The sequence below is a fragment of the Hypanus sabinus genome, chromosome 12 (assembly GCF_030144855.1).
Source record: "Hypanus sabinus isolate sHypSab1 chromosome 12, sHypSab1.hap1, whole genome shotgun sequence".
NCBI classification, from domain to species: Eukaryota; Metazoa; Chordata; class Chondrichthyes; order Myliobatiformes; family Dasyatidae; genus Hypanus; species Hypanus sabinus.
In genome coordinates, this window is record NC_082717.1 from 98,907,860 (window position 1) to 98,934,858 (window position 26,999).

Sequence of the window (26,999 nt, forward strand, 5' to 3'; positions counted from 1 at the left end):
GTTCAAATTTAAAGGTTTCAAATTCCACTTCGTTGAAGATTTTAGCCCCGAGGTTCTGAAGGAGTGAATGGAGTTTAAGTCTCTGATGTCAGAATTCTAATGAATGGTCTCAGACCATTCCTCCTGTTCCCAGCTTGATTGAGAATTGTCCTCTCTGATAATTCCCACTGTCTCTTTAAGTCATTAAATGAAGCTCAAAAATGTTTTGACCAACAAACTTCCTCTGCTACGGCCTAATTAAGGTTCCACTTTTTTTTGGCTTGTATTTAAATTTTTAAGCTATTTACCAGCTTATTGATCTGGTCAGATAGAATGCAAGGGTTCTCTTTGTTGGTTTGTATTATAGGTATTTTTAGTATTTCCAGATTAACTTTTCTGTTCCCTTTTGGGGATCTGCTTTCTTTTATTTTTTTAAAACTATTTAGTAGATGTTTTGGTGTTCGATTTTTTTTGAACGGGGATGCATTCGCTCTTTTTCTTTTACATTTTATGATGCGTGCTGCTTTCTTCTTCCCATAAGACCTTATTTTCTTGCTGCATCATTTTCAATTGTTTTTGCATGAAAATAACCAACAACATGAATTGGTGTTTGTTTTCTCCTTTTTCTGAAATACTAGTATTTTAGTACTCTGTTTTATGATTTAAACTTTTTTTTAAATTGCAGTAGTTTTTTTTTCTTGTTCATTTTTATGATAATTTTTTTAATATATTTTTTGGATTATGGGTGGCTTTTCTTTAAAAACAGTTATCTTTCAGGCTGCCATCAGGAGAGATGGGGTAGATTTAGATTTAGCTTTAGCTTATCTCTTGGCCAATCTCTGGCCTACTTCCGGGTCTTTGTGGGTGGGGGGAGTGGGTATTTCTTTTTTTAGATTAGATTTTTACACCTGAGCTATTTTGAAACTACCGAAATGTCCAATATGTCATAACTTCTGGTTCCTCCTAGAACCTTTCTTCCTCTTCCAGGTTCATGAATTTGTATTCTGATTAACCCTTTATGTACCATACTACTGGTTTTACTATGATGGATAAGATTATTAATTTTGTTTCATGGAATACAAACGGTTTTAACCATCCAATTAAACGGAAAAAAAATTTCAAAGTATTCCATAGAATGAATGCCCATATTATCTTTGCACAAGAAACTCATGTGAGGAAAGAGGATAATCTGCATTTTTTTAGGTTTTGGAGAGACCAACAATACCATTCGAATTCTCAGGCTAAAGTGAAAGAAGTTTCTATTTTTATAGATTCTTCAATTTCACTTGTTCACTACGAAACAATTTCGGATCCAAATGGTAGATTTTTGTTAATTACTGGCCTACTCTGTAACAAAAAAGTGGTTATGGTTAATGTTTATGCACCAAATGTTGACTATCCTGAATTTTTTAAACACTTATTCACATCCCTTCCCAATTTAAATGATTATATGTTGATAATGGGTGGAGATTTTAATTGCTTTAAAAACCCTTCAATGGATAGATCTAAGTCTAATCAGGCACTTCTGAATAAATCGGCTACCTTTCTTAATTCCTTTATGCTTGATTTTGGAATTTCAGATATTTGGAGGTTTTTACATCCAAAGGATATAGAGTTTTCATTCTTTTCCCATGTATACCACAGTTATTCTAGAATTGACTACTTTTTTATTGACTCGTTTAATTCCCTGTCACTGACTGCAATTACGATTCCACTGCCATCCCTGACCATGCGCCCCTGAAACTCTCTATTAAATTAATGGTTACACCTTCTAGCTTTGGACAATGGCAATTCAATTCTGTATTACTACAGGACTCGGACTTTGTGAATTTCATTAAGGAACAGATTGATTTCTTCTTTTCAACAAACTCTACAGATGAAATTTCCAGTGGGGTTTTATGGGATACTTTTAAAGCATACATCCGTGGGCAGATTATCTCATATTCTGCTGGACTGAAAAATCAAATTAATGAAGAGATTTGTATGTTGGTTGATAAGATTAAAGCAATCGACAAGAAATATTCTATTTTTCCTAGTCAGGAGCTTTATAAAAAGAGGGTCAAACTTCAAATGGAGCATAATTTACTTTTAACATCCTCGATTGAAAATCAATTCATTAAGTCTAGGAGTCAATTTTAAATAAATGGTGATAAATCTGGTAAACTATCGGCAAGTCAATTGAAATCTGCTTTGGCTAAACGTCAGATTATTAAAATACATAAACGAGATGGAACTATGACGGTTGATCATGATGAGATAAACAAATCTTTTCAAGAATTTTACACCTCATTATATCAATCAGAATTTCCTGATGACCCCACTATAATGTACGAATTCTTAAGGAAATTGAATGTTCCAAAATTATCACCTAATGAATGGTTAGAATTAGATGCTCCTATTATGGAACAAGAAATAAAAGATGCTATTTCTTTGATGAATTCAGGTAAAGCACCTGGCCCAAATGGCTATACAGTAGAATTTTTAAAATCCTTCTCTACTATACTTTCTCCCTGGTTATGTAGAATCTTTAAGGATGCATTATTTATAGGTAAATTACTACAATCTTTTTATGGCGCTTCTATTTCCTTAATTCTTAAAAAAGATAAATATCCCACTGAATGCGCATCATATAGGCCTATATCCTTATTGAATGTGGATTCTAAGATCTTTTCTAAAATATTGGCAACTAGATTAGAGAATATATTGCCTCAAATTGTTTTGGTTGATCAGACTGGATTTATTAAAAACCGATATTCATCCTTCAATATTAGGAGATTAATGAATGTTGTTTATACTCCCTCATCTAGAACTCCAGAATGTGTAATCTCATTAGATGCCGAGAAAGCATTCGATAAGAGTTAAATGGCCATACTTATTTAGTATGCTTGAGAAATTTAATTTTAGCCCGCAATTTATACCTTGGATTAAATTGATATATTATACCCCTATGGCTTTGGTACTTACCAATAATATAAGATCGCCTTTTTTCCAGTTGTTTTGTGGCACTAGGGAAGGCTGCTCTCTTAGCCCATTGTTATTTGATATTGCCATGGAACCTTTAGCTATTGATATTCAGGACTCACCTACTATACTTGGCATTTCCCATGGGAATGTGATACATAAGTTATCATTATATGCAGATAATTTGTTGCTATATATTGCGAATCCTGAGAAATTCATTCCTGCTGTTATGTCCCTGCTTGCTCAGTTTAGTAACTTTTCTGCTTACAAACTGAAGAGTGAACTTTTCCCTTTAAATATGCAGGTTCCAATTTACAGACGTTTACCATTTAGATTGGTTACAGATCACTTTACTTAACTAGGTGTTAAAATTACTAAAAAAATAAGGGTTTATTTAACGTCAATATTTTACTTTTAATAGACCAGATCAAACAATTGCTTACTAAATGGTCCTCACTGTCTATATCACTGATTGATCGAATTAATGCTATTAAGATGATTATTTTACCTAAATTTTTTTATAAGCAGTACCAATCTTTGTTCCCAAATCTTTTTTTGATACTATTGACTCTAAAATTTCATCTCATATATGACAGAATAAAAATCTTAGGTTAAGTAAAAAATACTTGCAGAAATCCAAAAAGAACGGTGGCCTGGCTCTGCCAAATTTAAGATTTCATTATTGGGCAATTAATATTTGATATTACTATTCAATACAAGATGTGGATATTAATGCCAGTCCACAATGGGTTAACCTTGAATGTAATTCTGCACAAGGATTTTCATTTGTTTGCCATCTTAGGGAATTCGCTTCCCTTTGTTCTTTCTAAATTGAATAAACAAATGGTTAATCCAATAATTAACCATGCATTATGAATATAGTTTCAGTTTCGTAAATTTTTTGGCTTGAATAAATTTATTTTATCAAATCCTATTATATCTCATTTTTTCTTTCAACCCTCTGTTATGGATCAAGGTTTGGTTATGGAAAATGAAGGGTATAATATGTTTTCGTGATTTATTTTTGGATAACTGTTGCATGTCCTTTAAACAATTGTCTAACAAATATAATTTGCCCAAATTCCATTTTTTTTGGATATTTACAGATCAGAGATTTTTTAATACGATATTACTTACTTTTCCAATTTCATATCCAACCGATATCATGGAAAAATTTTTAGGCTTAAACCTTTATCAAAAGGGTTTAATAGCAATCATTTATAATATAATTATGAAAATACAGTCAGATATATCCAATAAAATGAAAAATAAATGGGAGAAGAAACTTCAACTTTCTTTACCTATAGAGAAATGGGAGAAAATTTTTCAATTAGTTTACTTTTCTTCTATTTGTGCTAAACGTACATTGATTTAATTTAAAGTGGTGCATAGGGCTCATATGTCTAAAGATAAATTAGCTCATTTTCACTCTCATATAAATCCGATCTGCGATAGATGTCATTCTGAGATAGCTTCTTTGACTCATATGTTTTGGTCTTGCCCTCTTTTGGAAAAATATTGGGAAGATATTTTTGATACATTCTCTCTACAGTTTTGCACATTGATTTACAACCTCACCATATCACTGCAATTTTTGGTTTACCAATGAATGATCTGCTCTCTTCAGCTCAGTGGATGATTGTATTTACTATTTTAATGGCTGGAAGATTTATTTTATTGAATTGGAAAGAGATGAATCCTCCAACTACTTCTCAATGGTTTTCCCAAACCATGTCCTGTTTAAACTTAGAAAAAATTAGAAGTGGTACCTTTGATCCCTCGGTTAAATTTGAAGAAACTTGGAGGCCATCATAGAATGTAACGACCTTTTCCGATTCCTTTATATTATTTATTAATTTGAGTAGAAGAGCGGAGTTGACGACATTAATGATTTTATCCGATAGAATAGCCCAGTTTTGTTTAGTTTAGTTTTATTTGTGTTTAATTTAGTTTAGTTTAGTTTACTTTGTTTTTGATTTTTCAATTTGGGGTTTTTTTCCATCTTTTTATTTCCTTGTATCTTGTCTATATTAAGAATTTGGGAGGTCAATTATATTGGTGTTACCTATAGTTTCTACTCACATGTATTAACTGCCAACAATGTAATCCCACTCCTTTTGTACTATTATGACCACGATGTATTTGTCTAGAAAAAATCAATAAAATGATTGAAGAAAGAAAGTCCATGTAGACAACATCCACTGCCTTGCCTTAATCAATTTTCCTGATAACTTCCTTGAAAAACTCTGTAAGATTGATTAGACATGACTTACCATGCACAATGCCATGTTGACTATCCCTGATCAGTGTCCCTGACTATCCAAATACTTACATATCCATACCCTTAGATATCTTCCAATACCTTTTCCACTACTGATGTCAGGTTCACCAAACTACAACTTCCTAGATTATTCTTTCTTGAATAATGGAACAACATAAGCTACCCACCCTAATTAGTCTCAAGACAGCAAACACCTCCTCCTCTGCAATCTGTATACGGTCCATAACCTCACTGCTGCTTCACCTTGCTCTGTGTCTGTCTCCCGTGTAAATACAGATGCATAAAAATTCCATTTACGACCAACCCAATATTTTTCAGCTCCGTGCATAGATTACCACTCTGATCTTCCAGAGAACTGATTTTGTTCCTGGCTATCTTTTTGCTCTGTAGAAGATTCTTCATTACCTTGTCTGCTAGAGCAACCTCATGCCCTTTTTTCAGTCCTCTTGATATCCATCTTAAGTGTCCTCTTGCACTTCTTTTACTCAAGTACCTCATTTGTTCCTACCTGCTGAAGCCTGCCATGCACCATTACCTTTTTCTTAACCAAGACCTTAATATCTCACAAAATCCAAGGTTTCCTAAATCTGTTGCCCTTGCCTTTAGTTCTGATAGGAACATACAAACTCTGTACTCTCAAAATTTCATTTCTGAAGACTTCTCAATTACAAAGTACACCTTTGTCAGAGAGCAACCTGTCCCAATCCACACATGCCAGATCCTTTCTGCTACCATCAAAATTTGCCTTTCTCCAATTTAGAATCTCAAGCCAAGGACCAGACCTATCCTTTTCCATAATTGTTTTGAAACTAAAGGCGTTATTATCACTAGATGCAAAGTGTTCACTTACACAAGCTTCTGTCACTTGCCCTGTATTATTCCCTAATAGGAGATCTAGTATCGTACTCTCACTAGTTGGGACTTCAACATACTGATTAAGGAAACTTTCCTGAACATATCTGACAAACTCTTTCCAATCCTGCCCTTTTACAGTCTCCTTGGGAACTGTGGTATGCAATGTGCTGAATACCTCCACTCATTCCTTTTGATTTCATTCTCCCTCTATGTAATACACTATCTCCTTGGAAACTGTGGTGTGTAAAATGTGCCAACTGCCCCACTCAGTTTTTTTTTAAACTCTCTTCCTCTGCACAATCCAATGTCTCCTCGGGAACTGTGGTGTGCAAAATGTGGAACTGTGGCACACAAAATGACACAATTGATAAAAACTGAAGGTTAATCCAGTCTTTAAATGGGAACGATTTAAATATTTTTATCAACACTTATAAATCTACTGAAGAAGATAATCTCCAGAAAATAGTGAGGATAAAAGCAATCAACTTCTTCATAAAGTTGCCATCTATTGCCAAGTAGGACTAAACTTATGTTTGAGCTCAAGACTGCCTGAAGAACTGTAACCTACCTCAAACTGACGATCTTGGACTGGTGTTTGAAATGGGAGCAATTGAAGTCTATTTTACCCACCCAGACATGATGGGCCAAATGGACTCCTGCCAGGGCTTAAGATTCTATGATTTGTTCATTTTGAATAATTGTTAATACCTAAATATACTGTGTGGATTTAGCCAACAACCTTAAATATGAGGGCAATACATGTGAAAATGGTTAAAGGAAGCTGTATTTTCCATAAAAAATAATGGGTGATAGAAATCTGCAATTTTCTCACCTTGTTAGAGAATTGAGAATAGAAAAATAATGGAGAATAGAAAGACAGTAATCTCTAAATCTATAGACGCAGGGCAGATTAGGCAACTGTTTTTCTCAACACCAAGTTCTGTCTTGCATGGCTGTCTTTAGATCTCCTCCCTGTTCCTACACTGTTCTGCCTGTCTTAACCTCCCGTACTCCTTGTATGAGGCAAAATACAAACTAGAGGAACATCACTCCATATTCCACCTGGATAGTCTACAGACCAAAGGTAATTTGTCATCCATCTGACCCTTTTCTCTTTCTCTCTGATCTACCCAGTTCTCCTTACAGCACCTCACCCAGCTCCCCATCACCCTGTTTCTTTTCCCCTCTTACCCATTCTATCTGGTCCCATCCCCCTCCCCTTCTCACCTCCCTAATTGGTTACATGCTCCACTTTCCTTTCTGATCAGATTCCAACATCTGCACCCTTTTGTTGCCTCCACCCTTTATCTCCTCCATCTGCCTATCACCTCACCTGGATCCATCCATCACCTACCAGCACCTGCTCCACCCCTTTCCCCACACATCTATAGTAGTTTTCTCCTCTCTACCTTTAAGTGCAGATGAAGGGTCTTAACCTGAAACATTGACTATCCATTTTTCTCCACAGATACTGCTTGACCCACTGTATTTGTTTTTTTTTCCACTCCAGATTCCAGCATCTGCACTTTCTAACATCTCCATCTTTTAATTGGGACAAGACATGGAAGCATCACCAGCCATTACCATTGATAACTACAAACTGAATGTTGTCATCAGTTCACATACCAGGGGTCCATCATCAATGACAACCTCTGCTTGGATGCAAAAATTGACAAGTTCATCAGGAAGGTTGCAACAATTCTTGTCAGCCTCACCACATGAGGCTGGTAGAATTCCAAACTCTCAGTGTACTCTCAAAGATGGCAGTGTACAACATGTGTCACTAACACACTGCTGTACAGCAGTGAGACCTGGACAACAAATGCTAAGAAGGAAAGAAGGCTCAGTGCCTTCCATTTAAGATGCCTTTGTCACATCTTAGGCATCTCCTGGAGAGAAAGAGAACTCAATTTTGAGGTTCTCGTGCAGGCCTCCCAAGCGCATACATCCTGCTCAAGCAGTGTAGGCTGAGCTGGCTGAGCAATGTCTGCTGCATGCAGGATGACCACATCCCAAAAAGCAGCAGGCAAGAGAACTCCAATCAAAAACAAGAGAGAATCTACAGATGCTGGAAATCCAAGCAACACACACAAAATGGTGGAGGAACTCAGCAGGCCAGGCAGCATCTATGGAAAAGGGTACAGTCGACGTTTCGGGCCGAAATCCTTCAGCAGGACTGAAGAAAAAATGCTGAGGAGTAGATTTAAAAATTTTAAAAGATTTAAAAAGGGAGTGAGAGAGAGACACAAGGTGATAGGTGAAACCTGGAGGCGGAGGGATGAAGAAAAGAGCTGGAAAGTTGACTGGTGAAAGAGACAGAAGTCCATGGAAGAAAGAAAATGGGGAGGAGCACCAGAGGGAGGTGATGGGTGGCAAGGAGATAAGGTAAGGGAGGGAAAAGGAGATAGGAAATGGTGAAGGGGGGGCAATACCAGATGTTTGAGAAATCAACATTCATGCCATCAGGTTGGAGGCTTCCCAAGCAGAATATAGGGTGATGTTCTTCCAACCTAAATGTGGCCTCATCGCAACAATGGAAAATGCCATGGATGTACATATCAAATAGGAATGGGAAGTGGAATTAAAAAGGGCATCCACAGGGAGATCCTGCTTTTTCTGGTGGACGGAGTGCAGGTGTTCAGTGAAGCGATCTCGCAATCTACGTGGGTCTCACCGATATACAGGAGGCCACACCAGGAGCACTGAACACGGTATATGACCCCAACAGACTCACAGGTGAAGTGTTGCCTCACCTGGAAAGACTGTTTAGGGTCCTGATGTTGGTGAAGGAGGAAGTGTGGGGGCAGGTGAAGCATTTGTTCTGCTTGCAAGGAAAAGTGCCAGGAGGGAGATCAGTGGGGAGGGATGAATGGAGCGATCCCTGCAGAAAGCAGAAAGTGGAGGTGGGGGGGAAGGAAAGACATGCTTGGTGATGGGATCCAGTGGGAGGTAATGTACGTTTTAGAGAACTGAGACTGCTGGCTGCCTGCAACTGCATTCTGAAACAACATCTTAAGTCAGGCAAGGAAAAATTCATGAAAGTGGCAGGACAAATGGGCTCAAAGAAAGGAACACTGCATCTCCAGCAGAGCTGAGACTACTTGTAGATACAACCTTTGCAACAGATACTGCCACTCTCACATTTGTCTCGTCAGCCACAGATGGCGCTGCAGCAGCAAAGTAGATAACTCGGACACAACATCCATGGTTGACCGCGACCAAAAGAGGACCACAATAATATTTGTTTCACAGTGACATTAATCTGCTGCATCAAACAATCCACTCATGCCTCCAAAGTTTTCCAGATGAGACCATGACGGAATTATAAATGCCATGGTCTTAAGTCTTATTGAAGAAATCTTACACAGAATTGCTTTCTAAGAACACAGCATAATTTTTAAAGTTCTTGGCTGTAAAGTTAACAGTGTTACAAGGACTTTGGAGCATTCGATAAATGTAGCACAGGGGTTGTTTCCCGCTTATAATCTTCAGCTCTTGTGCAAAACTCCTCAGAGATAGTCAAATGCACAGAGAAGCAAAGTGCAGGGCAATGTTACAACAGGGATTGCTGGAGCATAAGAAAACGGTGTGATAACCGTCCACTTCAGGAGAACATGTACTGAGCATTTTATTAGCAAACTATCTATGAAAATGGGTTGTTGACTTTATTTTTAAATGCAAGATAAAGCATGGTAGGAATCAGTATAGAATCATAAGGAATTATAAACCTACAAAAAAAGTATCAGGAGAGCATGTTTCCAGTAACAGCAGGTTCCACACTGTAGCTGCTATTTCATGGAGCAGCTGTGATGAAAACCATAAACATGTGAGTTCAAGTTCAAGTTTATTGTCACGTATACCATCAAATAAAACAATGTTCCCCTAGACAAGGTGCACAACACAGTACATGAAACTCACACACAACACAAAGTAATATTATCACAAATAAATTAACAAATAATGAAGTATAAGTCACAAATTAAAAATTAAACAATATTATGTTACTGGTGCTTCAAACGAGATTAAACCTGTGGTGGTAGCAGGGAGTTCATTAGTCTCACAGCCTGGAGGAAGAAACTGCTTCCCATCTGAACAGTCCTCATTCTAAAGCTATAGTACTTCCTGCCTGATGGTTGGGGTCAAAGAGACTGTGGGACGGATAGGAGGGATCATTCAGGATCATTCACAATGCTAAGAGCCCTGCATACGCAGCACTCCTGGTAAGTATCTGTGAAGTGTGGAAGAGAGACCCCGATGATCCTCTCACCAGTCCTTTGAATCCTCTCTGGGGTCTTGCAGAGAGATGCCTTGCAATTCCCATACCAGACAGTGATGCAGCAGGTCAGGGCACTCTCAATGATGATTCCCATACCAGACAGTGATGCAGCAGGTCAGGGCACTCTCAATGATGATTCCCATACCAGACAGTGATGCAGCAGGTCAGGGCACTCTCAATGATGATTCCCATACCAGACAGTGATGTAGCAGGTCAGGGCACTCTCAATGATGATTCCCATACCAGACAGTGATGTAGCAGGTCAGGGCACTCTCAATGATGATTCCCATACCAGACAGTGATGCAGCAGGTCAGGGCACTCTCAATGATGATTCCCATACCAGACAGTGATGTAGCAGGTCAGGGCACTCTCAATGATGATTCCCATACCAGACAGTGATGTAGCAGGTCAGGGCACTCTCAATGATGATTCCCATACCAGACAGTGATGCAGCAGGTCAGGGCAGTCTCAATGATGATTCCCATACCAGACAGTGATGCAGCAGGTCAGGGCACTCTCAATGATGATTCCCATACCAGACAGTGATGTAGCAGGTCAGGGCACTCTCAATGATGATTCCCATACCAGACAGTGATGTAGCAGGTCAGGGCACTCTCAATGATGATTCCCATACCAGACAGTGATGCAGCAGGTCAGGGCAGTCTCAATGATGATTCCCATACCAGACAGTGATGCAGCAGGTCAGGGCACTCTCAATGATGATTCCCATACCAGACAGTGATGTAGCAGGTCAGGGCACTCTCAATGATGATTCCCATACCAGACAGTGATGCAGCAGGTCAGGGCAGTCTCAATGATGATTCCCATACCAGACAGTGATGCAGCAGGTCAGGGCACTCTCAATGATGATTCCCATACCAGACAGTGATGTAGCAGGTCAGGGCACTCTCAATGATGATTCCCATACCAGACAGTGATGTAGCAGGTCAGGGCAGTCTCAATGATGATTCCCATACCAGACAGTGATGCAGCAGGTCAGGGCACTCTCAATGATGATTCCCATACCAGACAGTGATGTAGCAGGTCAGGGCAGTCTCAATGATGATTCCCATACCAGACAGTGATGCAGCAGGTCAGGGCACTCTCAATGATGATTCCCATACCAGACAGTGATGTAGCAGGTCAGGGCACTCTCAATGATGATTCCCATACCAGACAGTGATGTAGCAGGTCAGGGCAGTCTCAATGATGATTCCCATACCAGACAGTGATGCAGCAGGTCAGGGCACTCTCAATGATGATTCCCATACCAGACAGTGATGCAGCAGGTCAGGGCAGTCTCAATGATGATTCCCATACCAGACAGTGATGCAGCAGGTCAGGGCACTCTCAATGATGATTCCCATACCAGACAGTGATGTAGCAGGTCAGGGCACTCTCAATGATGATTCCCATACCAGACAGTGATGTAGCAGGTCAGGGCACTCTCAATGATGATTCCCATACCAGACAGTGATGTAGCAGGTCAGGGCAGTCTCAATGATGATTCCCATACCAGACAGTGATGCAGCAGGTCAGGGCACTCTCAATGATGATTCCCATACCAGACAGTGATGTAGCAGGTCAGGGCAGTCTCAATGATGATTCCCATACCAGACAGTGATGCAGCAGGTCAGGGCACTCTCAATGATGATTCCCATACCAGACAGTGATGTAGCAGGTCAGGGCACTCTCAATGATGATTCCCATACCAGACAGTGATGTAGCAGGTCAGGGCAGTCTCAATGATGATTCCCATACCAGACAGTGAAGCAGCAGGTCAGGGCACTCTCAATGATGATTCCCATACCAGACAGTGATGCAGCAGGTCAGGGCACTCTCAATGATGATTCCCATACCAGGCAGTGATGTAGCAAAAATAGGTTAGAATGGGGATGGGAGCCTCGCTTGCCTCAATCTCCTCAGGAAATGAGACATTGCTGTGCTTTCTTGACTAAAGAGGTAGTGTTGACGGACCAGGTGAGATCATCTGTTCTGCATAATCCCAGAAACTCAGTGCTCCATGGAGGAAGCATTTATGTGCAGTAAGGAGTGGTCAGTCTGCACCTTCCTAAAGTCCACAATCATCTCTTTAGTTTTGTCCATGCTAAGACTGACGTTGCTGTGCTCATACCATTTTACCAGCTGTTTTACCTCCTCTCTGTCTTGTCATCATTGTTGATGAGACCAGCCACTGTTGTGTCATCAGTGAATCTGATGATTTGATTTGAACTGGATCTAGCTGTACGTTCATGCATCAGCAGCCAGTTGAGTATGCAGCCTTGTGGGGTGCTAGTGCTCAGTGTGATGGAGCTAGAGATGTTGCTGCAAATACAGACTGTGTGGTCTTTCTGTCAAGACCCAGTCAGAGAGAGAGGTGTTGAGACCCAACAAGGACAGTTTAGGATGAAGGATGATCATATTAAATGCTGAGCTGAAGTTAATAAACAGCATCCTAGTGTTTGAGGCACTATTTTCCAACTAGGACAGGATGTAATGGAGTGCAGAGACTATGGCATCATCAGTTCATCAACTTGATTAATAAGTGAACTAGAACTGGAAAGATCCAAAGTGGCAGGAAGATGGGATTTAATGTGATCCATATCCAACTGCTCAAAGCACTTCATTATTGTCGAGGTCAGTGACACAGGACGGTAGTCATTAAGGTAGATTACTGTCATTTTCTTGGACACTGGGATGATGGTGGCTGCCTTGAAGCCTGTGGGGACAGTGGATTGTTCCAGAGATACACTGAAGGTGTCTGTTAGAAGCTCTGTAAACTGGGCTGCACTGTCCCTCAGCACCCAATCAGGTATATCATTACACTCCGTAACTTTACATGGATTGACCCTGGATAGGATCTTCTTCACACCAGCTGCAGCCAGACAAAGTGCTTGCTCCTTGAGGGCGGGGGGGGGGGGGGGGGGAAGGGGTGGAGAAAACATCCTCACCAGCACATCATTCAATCTCCCAGATGTATGGATGGGCCAGGGTCATAAGATATCAGAGGAATTGAGACAGATTGACATTAGGAAAGAAACTGTGATGAGTAGACTGGTAGGACTGAAGGCTAATAAATCCCCGGGTCCAGATGGTCTGCATCCGAGGGTTCTAAAAGAGGTGGCTCAGGAAATTGCGGATGCATTGGTAATCATTTTCCAATGTTCCTTAGATTCAGGATCAGTTCCTGAAGATTGGAGAGTGGCTAATGTTGTCCCACTTTTCAAGAAGGGAGGGAAGGAGAAAACGGAGAACTATCGCCCTGTTAGCCTAACGTCAGTCGTGGGGAAGATGCTTGAGTCCATTACTAAGGACGAAATAGTGGCACATCTAGATGGCAGAAATAGGATTAGGCCGAGCCAGCATGGATTTACCAAGGGCAAATCACGCTTGACTAATCTGTTGGAGTTTTTTGAGGGTGTAACAAGGATGTTAGACGAGGGTAAGCCAGTAGATGTTGTGTACCTAGATTTTCAGAAGGCATTCGATAAGGTGCCACATAGGAGATTGGTGAGTAAAATCAGAGCTCATAGCATTGGGGGCAGGGTTTCAACATGGATAGAAAACTGGTTGGCAGATAGAAAGCAAAGGGTAGCAGTGAATGGGTGTTTCTCGGACTGGCTGGAGGTGACTAGTGGGGTACCACAGGGCTCTGTATTGGGACCACAGCTCTTTACGATTTATGTCAATGATTTAGATGAGGGCATTGAAAACTATATCAGCAAGTTTGCTGACGATACTAAACATGCGAAGAGGACGTTAGGAGAATACAGGGAGACTTGGATAGGCTGAGTGAGTGGGCAGATACTTGGCAGATGTCATTCAATGTGAATAAATGTGAAGTTATCCACTTTGGAAACTGGAACAAGAGGGCAGAGTATTGTCTGAACGGTGTCGAGTTAGGTAAGGGAGAAATGCAAAGAGACCTAGGAGTCCTAGTTCACCAGTCAATGAAGGTGAATGAGCAAGTGCAACAGGCAGTGAAGAGGGCAAATGGAATGTTGGCCTTTGTTACAAGGGGAATTGAATACAAGAGCAAGGATGTTCTTTTGCATTTGTACAGGGCCCTGGTGAGACCACACCTGGAATATTGTGTACAGTTTTGGTCTCCAGGTTTAAGGAAGGACATTCTGGCAATTGAGGAAGTGCAGCGTAGATTCACTAGGTTGATTCCTGGGATGGCAGGGCTGTCTTACGCAGAGAGATTGGGCTTGTACACGCTGGAATTGAGGAGATTGAGAGGGGATCTGATTGAAACATTTAAGATAATTAAAGGATTTGATAGGATTGAGGCAGGAAATATGTACCAGATGTTGGGAGAGTCCAGTACCAGAGGGCATGGATTGAGAATAAGAGGTCAGTTATTTAAAACAGAGTTGAGGAAGAGCTTCTTCTCCCAGAGAGTTGTGGAGGTGTGGAATGCATTGCCTCGGAAGACGGTGGAGGCCAATTCTCTGGATGCTTTCAAGAAGGAGCTGGATAGATATCTGATGGATAGGGGAATCAAGGGATATGGGGACAAGGCAGGGACTGGGTATTGATAGTGAATGATCAGCCATGATCTCAGAATGGCGGTGCAGACTCGAGGGGCCGAATGGTCTACTTCTGCACCTATTGTCTATTGTCTATTATCATTCTGTGCATCAAACCATTTGCAAAAAACATACAGCTTATCAGGAAGAGAGGCATCACTGTTGTTGACGTGCAGAATGGACGTAATCTGTTATGGTCTGAATACCTCATGCACCTCATCTCTCTGGTGTCATAGAAATTGCTGTATATTCTTGGTGTATATTTTGCCTTCCTGATGGCGCAGTAAAGTGCCGCTCTTGCTAACCTGAAGGCCATCTTATCCCCTGACAGTATCCAGATGTCTCAGCAGTACCTGGATTTCCACTTCAACTATGACTTCTGATTGGCCCTCACAGAGGTGTGTTCAATTCAGAAAATGTCCTCAATGCACTGGTCTGTATAGCCAGTCACAGATCCCACATAGTCATCGATGTTAATGTTATGGTCATAGGTAGCCGCCTACCTTAACATTGTTTTCAGTGTCAGTGTTTTCAAAACAGCTCTGCAATACTGAGGTTGCTCCTTCTGGCCAGGTCTTAATTTCCCTTTGAACTGGTGTGGTAGGTGAACGAAGGGAAACAGCTCTCAATGCCCAGAAAGATATAGTTATGAGCTTTGAGATGATCTTGATGTGGATGTTCATGGTGCTGTTGCAGGTTTTACCTGATGGCTGCTCTATGCAGTCATCTGAGCTACCTTCCCCTCTACCTAGAGATCAAAAGATTCCAATTTAACTTAAAAGACAAAGGAGCAGAACTGGACCATCCAGGCTATTCCATTATGTCTGATTTATTATCACTCTCAACCCCATTCTCCTGCCTTCTCCCTATAATCTTTGATGCCCTTACTAATCAAGTAACTATCAAACTCTGCTTTAAATATATCCAAAAACTTGACATCCACAGCTGTTCGTGGCAATGCTCAGTAATGTTGTTTTGTAATGTTATGTCTTGATAACTATCTTTGTGTGTGATTGCATCAAGCTATGTGTCAAACACACATCCCAAATGTGCAGCCAAGTGTTAAGGTTCCATCCATCCCTGTTATTGTACAGGATATGTTTAGTTGTGGTGTTGGGAAAGGCTATTCCTTTGGACCATATTGAATCTCCTGGCACTTATCCAAAGAAGAGCACTTCTAATCCCATCAATCACACGGTGATGTGCATGGAATGACCTTCAGGCTTTGAGTAAAAAGCTGGTACTTCCTGTCAGATGAGTCCTGGAGCAGACTGTTACTTTGAAAAATATCTTCTAACTGTAACTTTTAATCAAGCACAAGATTCAAATATAGTAGTAGGAAGCCATCGACCCCAGGGGATCATGGGTTTGCACCTCTGGTGGACTGTGTCCACTTCAGGACATAAGCCTGGATGGGAAGATTTGAAGAACCTGGTGTTGTCCATGCAGCGGGTTCCCCCCTCCATGTCACTGATGTAGTCCAAGGGAAGGGCAAACGCCAATACAGCCTGGTACCAGTGTCATCGCAAAGGTTGTCAGAGTGAGTTGTTTACAACAACATCAAACAGCCTTAGGGAATCTGGCTCCGGATTGCTTCCTCAGGGTTTACTCCCAAAGCCTTTCCCATGGGTGGGTATGGTCGAAAGGCTGCGGAGGTTTAAAATCAGAGTTTTCCTTTTCCTAGGCGGCTGCTGTCCAAGGATGATGAGCCCCACTTGCCCGAAGATTCACATATAGTCCTGTTCCTTCTTCATTACTGAATTTAGATTCAGATATACAATTCCAAACCAGAATGCAGATTCACATGTTCCTTGGTATTAGAGTTTGCCTACATGAGAAGTGTAACTTGAAGAACGAGTACCAATATGTATCTGCTTTGACCTTGAAGGTATTAAGCTTCTGTGGTGCTGTTTGAGCTGCACCACAGAATAGTTTTGGATGAATTAAACATCTTTTAACCTTTAAAATAACACTGAGTGGTGGGGTGGTGATACTTCTGTATCAATGGTGGTGTAAAACACACCTTCCCTCCATTAGCTAGCAGGTCAGCTTTGGGCAAGGTATAGCACCTTATTAGCTCCCCAAGTGAAGCTATGGAAACAGGTGGTGGATGGTCATATGAGCAACTAGTGCATATCCCAAGTCCTGGTTATCAGTCACTGATGCCAGGCAGACAATCTCTGAAGAGTATTGATAATGGTTGGGGTCACCCATCTTATTAAGATACAGCCCAGTTGAAGACTATGGCAAACCACTTATGCAGAAAAGTTTGCCAAGATCATTCATAGTCGTTGACCATGACTGCCCACGTCATACGACATGGTGTGGCGACCCATTTCCTGGCACATCCAAACCGGCTCACAATTAGCCAGCGTTCCGGCTAAGGGAGATAGCCTACAGGGGTTTTGCGAGCACAGAGCTTTGGAGCCTCTGCGCCACGGGGGGGGGGCAGGTTGAGGGAGGCTTAAAAGCAAGGCTGGGTATTTCAAATAAAGTTTTTTCTTCGACTGCAGTTACTGACTCCGTGTCGTAATTCTAGCGCTCCGTGTAGCACACCGCTACAATTGGTGACCCCGACGGTCCAAACGATTTTTGGACCAGAAATGACCGACGCCGCCTCTGTTCATGCGGTTTCGTTGAAACTGCCGGGTTTCTGGACACAGCGACCTCACCTATGGTTCCAGCAAGCCGAAGCCCAATTCCACGTTCAGCAGATCACCTCAGAGGACACCCGCTACTACTACGTGGTGAGCTCCCTCGACCAGGACACAGCGGCCCAGGTCGCGGAGTTCGTACAGTCACCCCCGGCAGACGGCAAGTACACGGAATTCAAAGCCCTGCTCCTCAGGACTTTCGGACTCCCACGGCGCGAGCGGGCTGCCCGTTTACTGCACCTGGATGGCTTGGGAGACAGACCTCCATCGGCTTTAATGAATGAGATGTTGTCTCTGGCTGACGGACACACACCCTGCCTCATGTTTGAGCAGGTATTCCTGGAGCAGCTGCCCAAGGACATACGCCTGCTGCTGTCCGACGCGGATTTCAGTGACCCCCGGAAGGTGGCAGCCCGGGCGGACTTGCTGTGGAACGCCAAAAAGGTGAGTGGGGTGTCCATCGCACAGATCACCCAGCCACGCTCCCAGCAGCAAACCAGTCCAGGCCCAGCCGCAGAGCCTGCCAACCCCAGGGGCAGGGGTGGGGGGCCCAAGAATGGTGCTTCTACCACCAGCGGTGGGGCGCAGAAGCCCACCGTTGTCGCCCACCCTGCAAGTTCCCGGGAAATGCCAGGGCCAGCCGCCGCTGATGGCTACGGCGGCTGGCCATCGTGATAGCCTCCTGTATATGTGGGACAAGCAGTCAGGACGCCGTTTTTTGGTTGACACCAGTGCTGAGGTCAGCGTCTTACCTCCAACGAGTTATGACACCCGCAGCAGGGCACCGGGTCCCCCCCTGAGGGCCGCGAACGGCAGCACAGTAAGGACCTATGGCACCCGTCAGGTGCAGCTACAGTTCGGCTCCAGCCAGTTCACGTGGGACTTCACACTGGCCGCCGTAGCCCAACCGCTTCTGGGTGCAGATTTTCTGCGGGCTCACAGCCTACTGGTCGACCAGCCCAGGAAGAGACTGGTCCACGCCGAGACCTTTCAGACGTTCTCCCTGGGTGCAGCCCAGTTGCCAGCCCCTCACCTCGGCTCCATCACGCTGTCCAACAATGACTTCACCAGGGTCCTGGCGGATTTTCCTTCGGTTCTGGCACCGCAGTTCACAGCGGCCATGCCCCGACACGGCGTACAGCACCACATCCCGACCCAGGGACCACCCCTCCACACCCACGCTCGGCGGCTTCCCCCGGACAAGCTCCGACTGGCAAAGGAGGAGTTCAAGAGGATGGAGGAATTGGGGATCATCCGGCGGTCCGACAGCCCATGGGCCTCCCCCCTGCACATGGTGCCCAAAGTGACAGGGGGCTGGAGACTGTGCGGCGACTACTGCAGGCTGAACGAGGCTACCACACTGGACCGCTACCCTGTGCCGCACATTCAGGACTTTGCAGCAAACCTGCATGGCACACGGATCTTCTCCAAGGTAGACCTCGTCCGAGGGTACCATCAAATCCCGATGCATCCGGACGACGTCCCCAAAACAGCTCTCATCACCCCGTTTGGCCTTTTCGAGTTCCTCCGCATGCCGTTCGGCCTGAAGAATGCCGCACAGACATTCCAGCGGTTAATGGACGCAGTGGGACGGGACCTGGACTTCGCGTTCATCTATTTGGATGGCATCCTCATAGACAGCAGCAGTCGTCAGGAGCATCTGTCCCACCTTCGTCAACTCTGCGCCCGACTGAGTGAGTACGGTCTAACAATCAACCCGGCCAAATGCCAGTTCGGGCTCGACACCATTGACTTCCTGGGCCACAGGATTACTAAAGATGGGGCAACCCCTCTGCCCGCTAAGGTAGATGCGGTCCGCCACTTCCCCCGACCCACCACGATCAAAGGCCTTCAGGAATTCGTAGGTATGGTCAATTTCTACCACCGCTTCCTCCCTTCAGCTGCCTGGATCATGCCCTGCTATTCGCCCTGCTGTCCGGTCCGGGCAAGGACATTACCTGGGACGAGGAGTCCGCCGCCGCTTTCGTTCAAACGAAGGAAGCTTTGGTGAACGCCGCGATGCTAGTGCACCCCAGAATGGACGTCCCTACCGCCCTCACAGTGGACGCATCAAACACGGCAGTCGGTGGGGTGCTGGAGCAACTCATCGCAGGTCGCTGGCAACCCCTGGCGTTTTTCAGCAAACACCTGCGGCCACCCGAGCTCAAGTACAGTGCTTTCGACCGGGAACTGTTGGCGCTCTACCTGGCAATCCAGCATTTCAGGTACTTCCTAGAAGGTCGGCCCTTCACTGCGTTCACGGACCACAAACCGCTTACCTTTACGTTTACGAAAGCGTCCGACCCCTGGTCGTCCCGCCAGCAACGCCACCTGCCCTACATCTCTGAATACACAACGGATGTCCGGCACGTCTCGGGTAAGGACAATGTCGTGGCGGATGCGCTCTCTTGCCGTACCATTCATGCCCTTTCCCAAGGGGTAGACTTTGAGGCACTGGCAGAGGCACAGCAGGCAGATGAGGAGATTCCGAGTTACAGAACCGCAGTCTCCGGTTTGCAGCTCCAGGACCTCCCCATAGGCCCAGGTGAGAGGACCCTACTCTGAGACGTCGCCACCGGCCAGCCCCGTCCCGTCATCCCGGCACCTTGGCGGCGACGCGTTTTCGACTCCATTCATAACTTGGCGCATCCCTCCATCCGGACAACTGTCCGGATGGTTTCCAGCAGATTCGTTTGGCACAGACTCCGCAAGCAGGTCAGTGAATGGGCCAAAACGTGCATGCACTGCCAGACGGCCAAGGTGCGGCGGCACACCAAAGCCCCACCACAGCAGTTCCATCCCGCCCACCGGCATTTCGACCACATTCATGTGGATATCGTGGGCCCTCTGCCAGTGTCGCGCGGAGCACGGCACCTCCTGACTATCGTGGACCGGTTCACAAGATGGCCAGAGGCGATCCCGCTCACCGACACCACCTCCGAATCTTGCGCCCGGGCACTGATCACCACCTGGATATCTCGCTTTGGTGTGCCAGCCCACATTACCTCCGACAGAGGCGCCCAGTTCACCTCCAGCCTTTGGTCAGCCATGGCCAGGCTTTTGGGGACTCAGCTGCACCACACCACTGCCTACCACCCACAGTCGAACAGGCTAGTGGAGCGTTTCCACCATCACCTGAAGTCGGCCCTCATGGCCCGCCTGCGAGGAGCTAACTGGGCGGACGAGCTTCCCTGGGTCCTACTCGGCATCCGCATGGCGCCCAAAGACGATCTGCACGCCTCATCGGCCGAGTTGGTGTACGGCACGCCCCTGGTCGTCCCCGGGGAGTTCAAACCAGCCCCAAGGGGGCAAGAGGAAGATCCCGCAGCAGTCCTGGGCAGACTACGCGAGAAGCTCGGTAACCTGGCCCCCATACCCACTTCGCAGCATGGGCAGAACCCAACCTGCGTACCCAAAGACCTGCAGAACTGTAAGTTTGTGTTTGTACGAAGGGGCGGGCATCGGCCACCGCTGCAACGGCCCTACGAGGGGCCGTTTACGGTGCTCTGGAACAACGGGTCTACGTTCGTGCTGGACGTTGGGGGGAGAGAGGAGGTTTTCATGGTGGACCGACTCAAACCGGCCCATGTGGACCTGGCGCAACCGGTCGAGTTTCCGGCACCGCGGCGCAGAGGCCGACCTCCCAAACAGGTTCCGGCCCAGACTGTGGACATTGGGGGGTGTATCGCCGGTTCTGGGTGGGGGGGGGTTATGTGGCGACCCATTTCCTGGCACATCTGAACCGGCTCACAATTAGCCAGAGTTCCGGCTAAGGGAGATAGCCTACGGGGGTTTTGCGAGCACAGAGCTTTGGAGCCTCTGCGCCACGGGGGGCAGGTTGAGGGAGGCTTAAAAGCAAGGCTGGGTATTTCGAATAAAGTTTTTTCTTCGACTGCAGTTACCGACTCCGTGTCGTAATTTTAGCACTGCGCGCAGCACACCACTACAATGGCACATAATAATGATGGTGATGAGTAACTCTGATCACTCTTCCCTAAAGATAACCTGAATGCAATTTGCTAATTAAACCTTTTTATTCTATAATTCTTGATCTAAAATAGAATTTCAGATTTCTTCCATTTTAGTATTGATTCACTATAACAATGCAAAGTTAAAAACAAATATTGCTCTTACCCGTCCAGTAAGGAGGTAAGTAAAGGGCGAACTTCCTCAAAAATAGACTCTTGGGAGTCATCAGGACCATAAACCCTATTGTGCAGAAAGAATTTACCCAATGAATCTCATCTTACTTGGAATGTAGAACTGAGAAATAGACAAGAAAATGCAGAAATTGGAATTGATGAAACCTCTGTGGGCTGCAAAAATACACAGTATTTCCACTGCATTGTCAACCAATAAAAATATTTAGCATTAGCACCTGAAGTGTAATAATCCCTACATCTCAAGTACAAACCCCATTTCCAGAAAAGTTGGGATGTTTTCCAAAATGCAGTAACAAAAATCTGTGATATGTTAATTCACGTGAACCTTTATTTAACTGACAAAAGTACAAAGAAAAGATTTTCAATAGTTTTACTGACCAACTTAATTGTATTTTGTAAATATACACAAATTTAGAATTTGATGGCTGCAACACACAACAAAAGTTGGGACAGAGTTAAAATAAGATTGAAAAGTGCATAGAATATTCAAGTAACACTGGTTTGGAAGACTTCACATTAAGTAGGCTAATTGGTAGCAGGTGAGGTATCATGACTGGGTATAAAAGTAGCGTCCATCAAAGGCTCAGTCTTTGCAAGCAAGGATGGGTCGTGGCTCACCCCTTTGTGCCAAAATTCATGAGAGAATTGTTAGTCAGTTCAAAAAGAACATCTCTCAACGCAAGATTGCAGAGAATTTAGGTCTTTCAACATCTACAGTACATAATATTGTGAAAAGATTCAGAGAATTCAGAGACATCTCAATGCGTAAAGGGCAAGGTCGGAAACAACTGTTGAATGCGCATGATCTTTGAGCCCTCAGGCAGCACTGCCTAAGAAACCATCATGCTACTGTGACAATTATAGCCACCCGGGCTTGGGAGTACATTAGAAAACCATTATCACTTAACACAGTCTGTCGCTGCATCCAGAAATGCAACTTGAAACTGTATTATGCAAGGAGGAAGCCATACATCAACTCTATGCAGAAACGCTGGCGAGTTCTCTGGGCTCGAGCTCATCTCAGATGGACCGAAAGACTGTGGAACCGTGTGCTGTGGTCAGATGAGTCCACATTTCAGCTAGTTTTCAGAAAAAAACAGGTGTCGAGTTCTCCGTGCCAAAGATGAAAACGACCATCCTGATTGTTATCAGCGAAAGGTGCAAAAGCCAGCATCTGTGATGGTATGGGGGTGCATCAGTGCCCACGGCATGGGTGAGTTGCATGTATGTGAAGGTACCATTGACTCTGAGGCGTATATTAGAATTTTAGAGAGACATATGTTGCCATCAAGGCGACGTCTCTTCCCGGGACGTCCATGCTTATTTCAGCAGGACAATGCCAGACCACATTCTGCACAGGCTACAACAGCGTGGCTTTGTAGACATAGAATGCGTGTGCTTGACTGGCCTGCTGCCAGTCCAGATCTATCTCCTATTGAAAATGTATGGTGCATCATGAACAGGAGAATCAGACAACGGAGACCACAGACTGTTGAGCAGCTGAAGTCCTATATCAAGCAAGAATGGACAAAATTTCCAATTGCAAATCTACTACAATTAGTATCCTCAGTTCCAAAACGATTAAAAAGTGTTATTAAAAGGAAAAGTGATGTAACACAATGGTAAACATGCCTCTGTCCCAACTTTTGTTGAGTGTGTTGCAGCCATCAAATTCTAAATTTGTGTATATTTACAAAATACAATTAAGTTGGTCAGTAAAACTATTGAAAATCTTTTCTTTGTACTTTTGTCAGTTAAGTAAAGGTTCACGTGAATTAACATATCACAGACTTTTGTTTTTATTGCATTTTGGAAAATATCCCAACTTTTCTGGAAATGGGGTTTGTATGTCACCTGCTATTGCAAATCTCAGGTTAATTTATTATCAATTATGACCAAAGCATAGGAGCAGAATTAGGCCAATCAGCCCTTTGAGACTGCTCTGCCATTCAGTCATTGCTGAAATAGTTTCCCTCTCAACCCCATTTGTCTGCCATCTCCCTGTAAACTTTGATGCCCTTACTAATCAAAAACCCATCAACCTCTGTTTTAAATATACCCATTGACTTGGTCTCCACTGCCATCTGTGGCAATGAATTCCAGATTCACCACTCCCTGACTAAAGAAATTCTTCCTCAGCTCTTTTCTAAAGAGATGTCCTTCTATTCCGAGGCTGTGCCTTCTGGACCTAGATTCTGCCACTATTTGAAACTTCCTCTCCACATCTAGGCTTTTCAATATTCAATATGCTTCAGTAAGATTCACCTTTGTCCTTCTATGCTCCAGAGATACAGGCTCAGATCCACCAAACATTCCTCATATGTTAACCCCTTCATTCCTGGGATTATTCCCATAAATCTCCTCTGGGCTCTCTCCAATGCCAGCACACCCTTACTTAAATATGGGGCGCAAATTAGCTCACAATACTCAAAGTGCAGTCTGCCCAATGCCTTATGAAGTTTCAGGATTATATCCTTGTTTTTATAAGACCATAAGATATAGGAGAAGAATCAGGGCATTTGGCCCATTGAGTTTTCTCTGCCATTTTGTCTTGACTAATCCATTTCCCTTCTCAGCCCCAAATAAGACCATAAAACCATACATTCTAGTCCTCTCAATATGAAGGCTAACATTGCATTTGTCTTCCTTATTACCAACTCAAACTGCAAGTTATCCTTTAGGTATTCCTACACTGGGACTTCCAAGCCCCTTTGCACTTCTGGTTTCTGAAATTGCTCCCTGTTTAGAAAATAGTTTACACCTTTATTCTTTCTACCAAGAGCATGACCATACACTTCCCTACACTGTATTCTATCTGCCACATCTTTGTCCATTTTCCTAATACAGTCATAGAGCACCTGAGTGCAAAGCGGGCCCTTTGATCCATCTAATCCATGCTATACTGTTATTCTGCCCAGTCCCATTGACCTGCATCTGGATGATAGCCCTTCATACACCTCCTTCCCATGAGCTTATCATGTTGCACTTGTGTGGACCCCTTGTTCTACACTTGTACCACCCTCTTAGTGAAGACATTCCCCTTCAGCTTTCCCTTAAATATTTCAGCTTTCATCTTCAATCTACGGCCTCTAATTCTAGTCTGATCCAGACTCTGTGGAAAAGCCTTTTTGCATTTACCTGATCTAAACCCCTCATAATTTTGTATGTCCCTATTAATTCTCTACTCATTCTTCTACTCATCAGAGAATAAACATACTAATCTATTCAACCTTTTCAGATAACCCAGGTTCTCAAGTCTCAGCAACATCCTTATACATTTTCTCTGTACTTTTCCAACCTTATCAGTATCTTTTCTGTAGGTAGATGATGAGAAATGCACAAGATACTCCAACTCCAACTTCAACGTCTTTTACAACTTTATCTTAACATCCCAACATCTGTACTCAATGTCCTGATTTAATGTAGGGCAATGTACCAGAAGTGCCCTGCAATTCAGCATGTAAGTCTTTCCTGGTTAGTCTTCCTAACGTGCAACACCTCATGCTAGTTTGCACTAAATTCCATCTGCCAGTTTTCAGCCTATTTTTCCAACTGGTCCAGATCCCGCTGCAAGCTCTAATAATATTCCTCGCTGTTCACTTGCCCCCAATTTTGGTGTCATCCACAAATTTGCTGATCCAGTTTACCACATTATCATCCAGATCATTGATACTGACCCAGCACTGATCACTGGAGACCTAGTTACAGGTCTCCAATCAGATAGGCAAACATGCACTATCACTCTCTGGCTTCCATGCTAAGCCAGAGTTGAATTCAATTCATCATTTCATCCTGAATGCCAAGTGACTGAACCTTCTGGATTAGCCTCCCACCCAAAGCTATATAGTAATATCCCTAATCAGGTTATTATCAATTCAAATACTTATATATCCAATCCCTTAGAATACTTTACAATAATTTACCCACTACTGACTTCAGGCTCACTTGCCCATAATTTCCTGGCTTAATCTTAGAGCCTTTCTTGAACAGCATTAACTATCCTCCAGTCCTCTGGTACTTTACTCGTGGCTAACAACATTTTAAATTTCTCTGTCAGAGCCCTGCAATTTCTGTATTAGCCTTCCACAAGGTCCGAGGGTACATCTTGTCAGATCCTGAGGAGTTATCCACCCTAAATCCCTGACGGCAACAAGCACCTTCTCTTCAGTAATCTGGATACTATCCATAACCTCAATACTATTTTACTTCATTGCTACAGACTCTGTGTCCGTCTTCTGAGTAAATAAGGATGCAAAAAACTCAATTTGTGATCAGCCCAATCTCTTTTAGCTCCATACACAGATGACCATGCTGATCAATTTTGTCTCATCATCATTTTGCTCTTAGAGCCATAGAACATTACAGCACAGAAACAGGCCTTTTGGCCCTTCTTGGCTGTGCCGAACCATTTTTCTGCCTAGTCCCACTGACCTGCACCTGGACCATATCCCTCCATACACCTCTCATCCATGTACCTGTCCAAGATTTTTTTTAAATGTTAAAAGTGAGCCCACATTTACCACTTCATCTGGCAGCTCATTCCACACTCCCACCACTCTGTGTGAAGAGTACCTCCCCCACCAATGCTCCTTTCAAACTTTTCCCCCTTCACCCTTAACCCATGTCCTCTGGTTTTTTTCTCCCCTAACCTCAGTGGAAAAAGCCTGCTTGTTTACACTCTATATATACCCATCATAATTTTATATACCTCTATCAAATCTCCCCTCATTCTTCTTTGCTCCAGGGAATAAAGTCCTAACTTATTCAATCTTTCTCTGTAACTCAGTTTCTCAAGTCCCAGCAACATCCTTGTAAACCGTCTCTGCACTCTTTCAACCTTATTAATATCCTTTCTGTAATTCAGTGACCAAAACTGCACACAATTCTCCAAATTCGGCCTCACCAATGCCTTATACAACCTCACCATAACATTCCAACTCTTATACTCAATACTTTGATTTATAAAGGCCAATGTATCAAAAGCTCTCTTTACTACCCTATCTACCTGTGACGCCACTTTTAGTGAATTTTGTATCCGTATTCCCAGATCCCTCTGTTCTACACTCCTCAGTGCCCTACCATTTACCTTGTTTGTTCTACCTTGGTTTGTCATTCCAAAATGCAATACCTCACACTTGTCTGTATTAAACTCCATCTGCCATTTTTCAGCTTATTCTTCCAGCTGGTCCAAATCCCTCTGCAAGCTTTGATATATCTGTAGAAACCCTTGGGATTCTCCTTCACCTTGTCTGTCAGAGCAACCTCATACCTTCTTTTAGCCTTCCTAATTTCTCTCT

The 26,999-nt window shown here is 43.7% G+C and overlaps 1 protein-coding gene across 1 annotated transcript in view; it reads right to left on the reverse strand.

Annotated features, from left to right (window-relative positions):
* The window catches only part of kif25 (kinesin family member 25), a 152,684-nt gene that overhangs the window by 116,708 nt on the left and 8,977 nt on the right, over positions 1-26,999 (reverse strand). Inside the window, exon 2 of the mRNA XM_059985268.1 lies at positions 21,674-21,748. Coding sequence (XP_059841251.1) covers positions 21,674-21,748 — 75 coding nt within the window. The remainder of the gene's footprint in view (positions 1-21,673; positions 21,749-26,999) is intronic.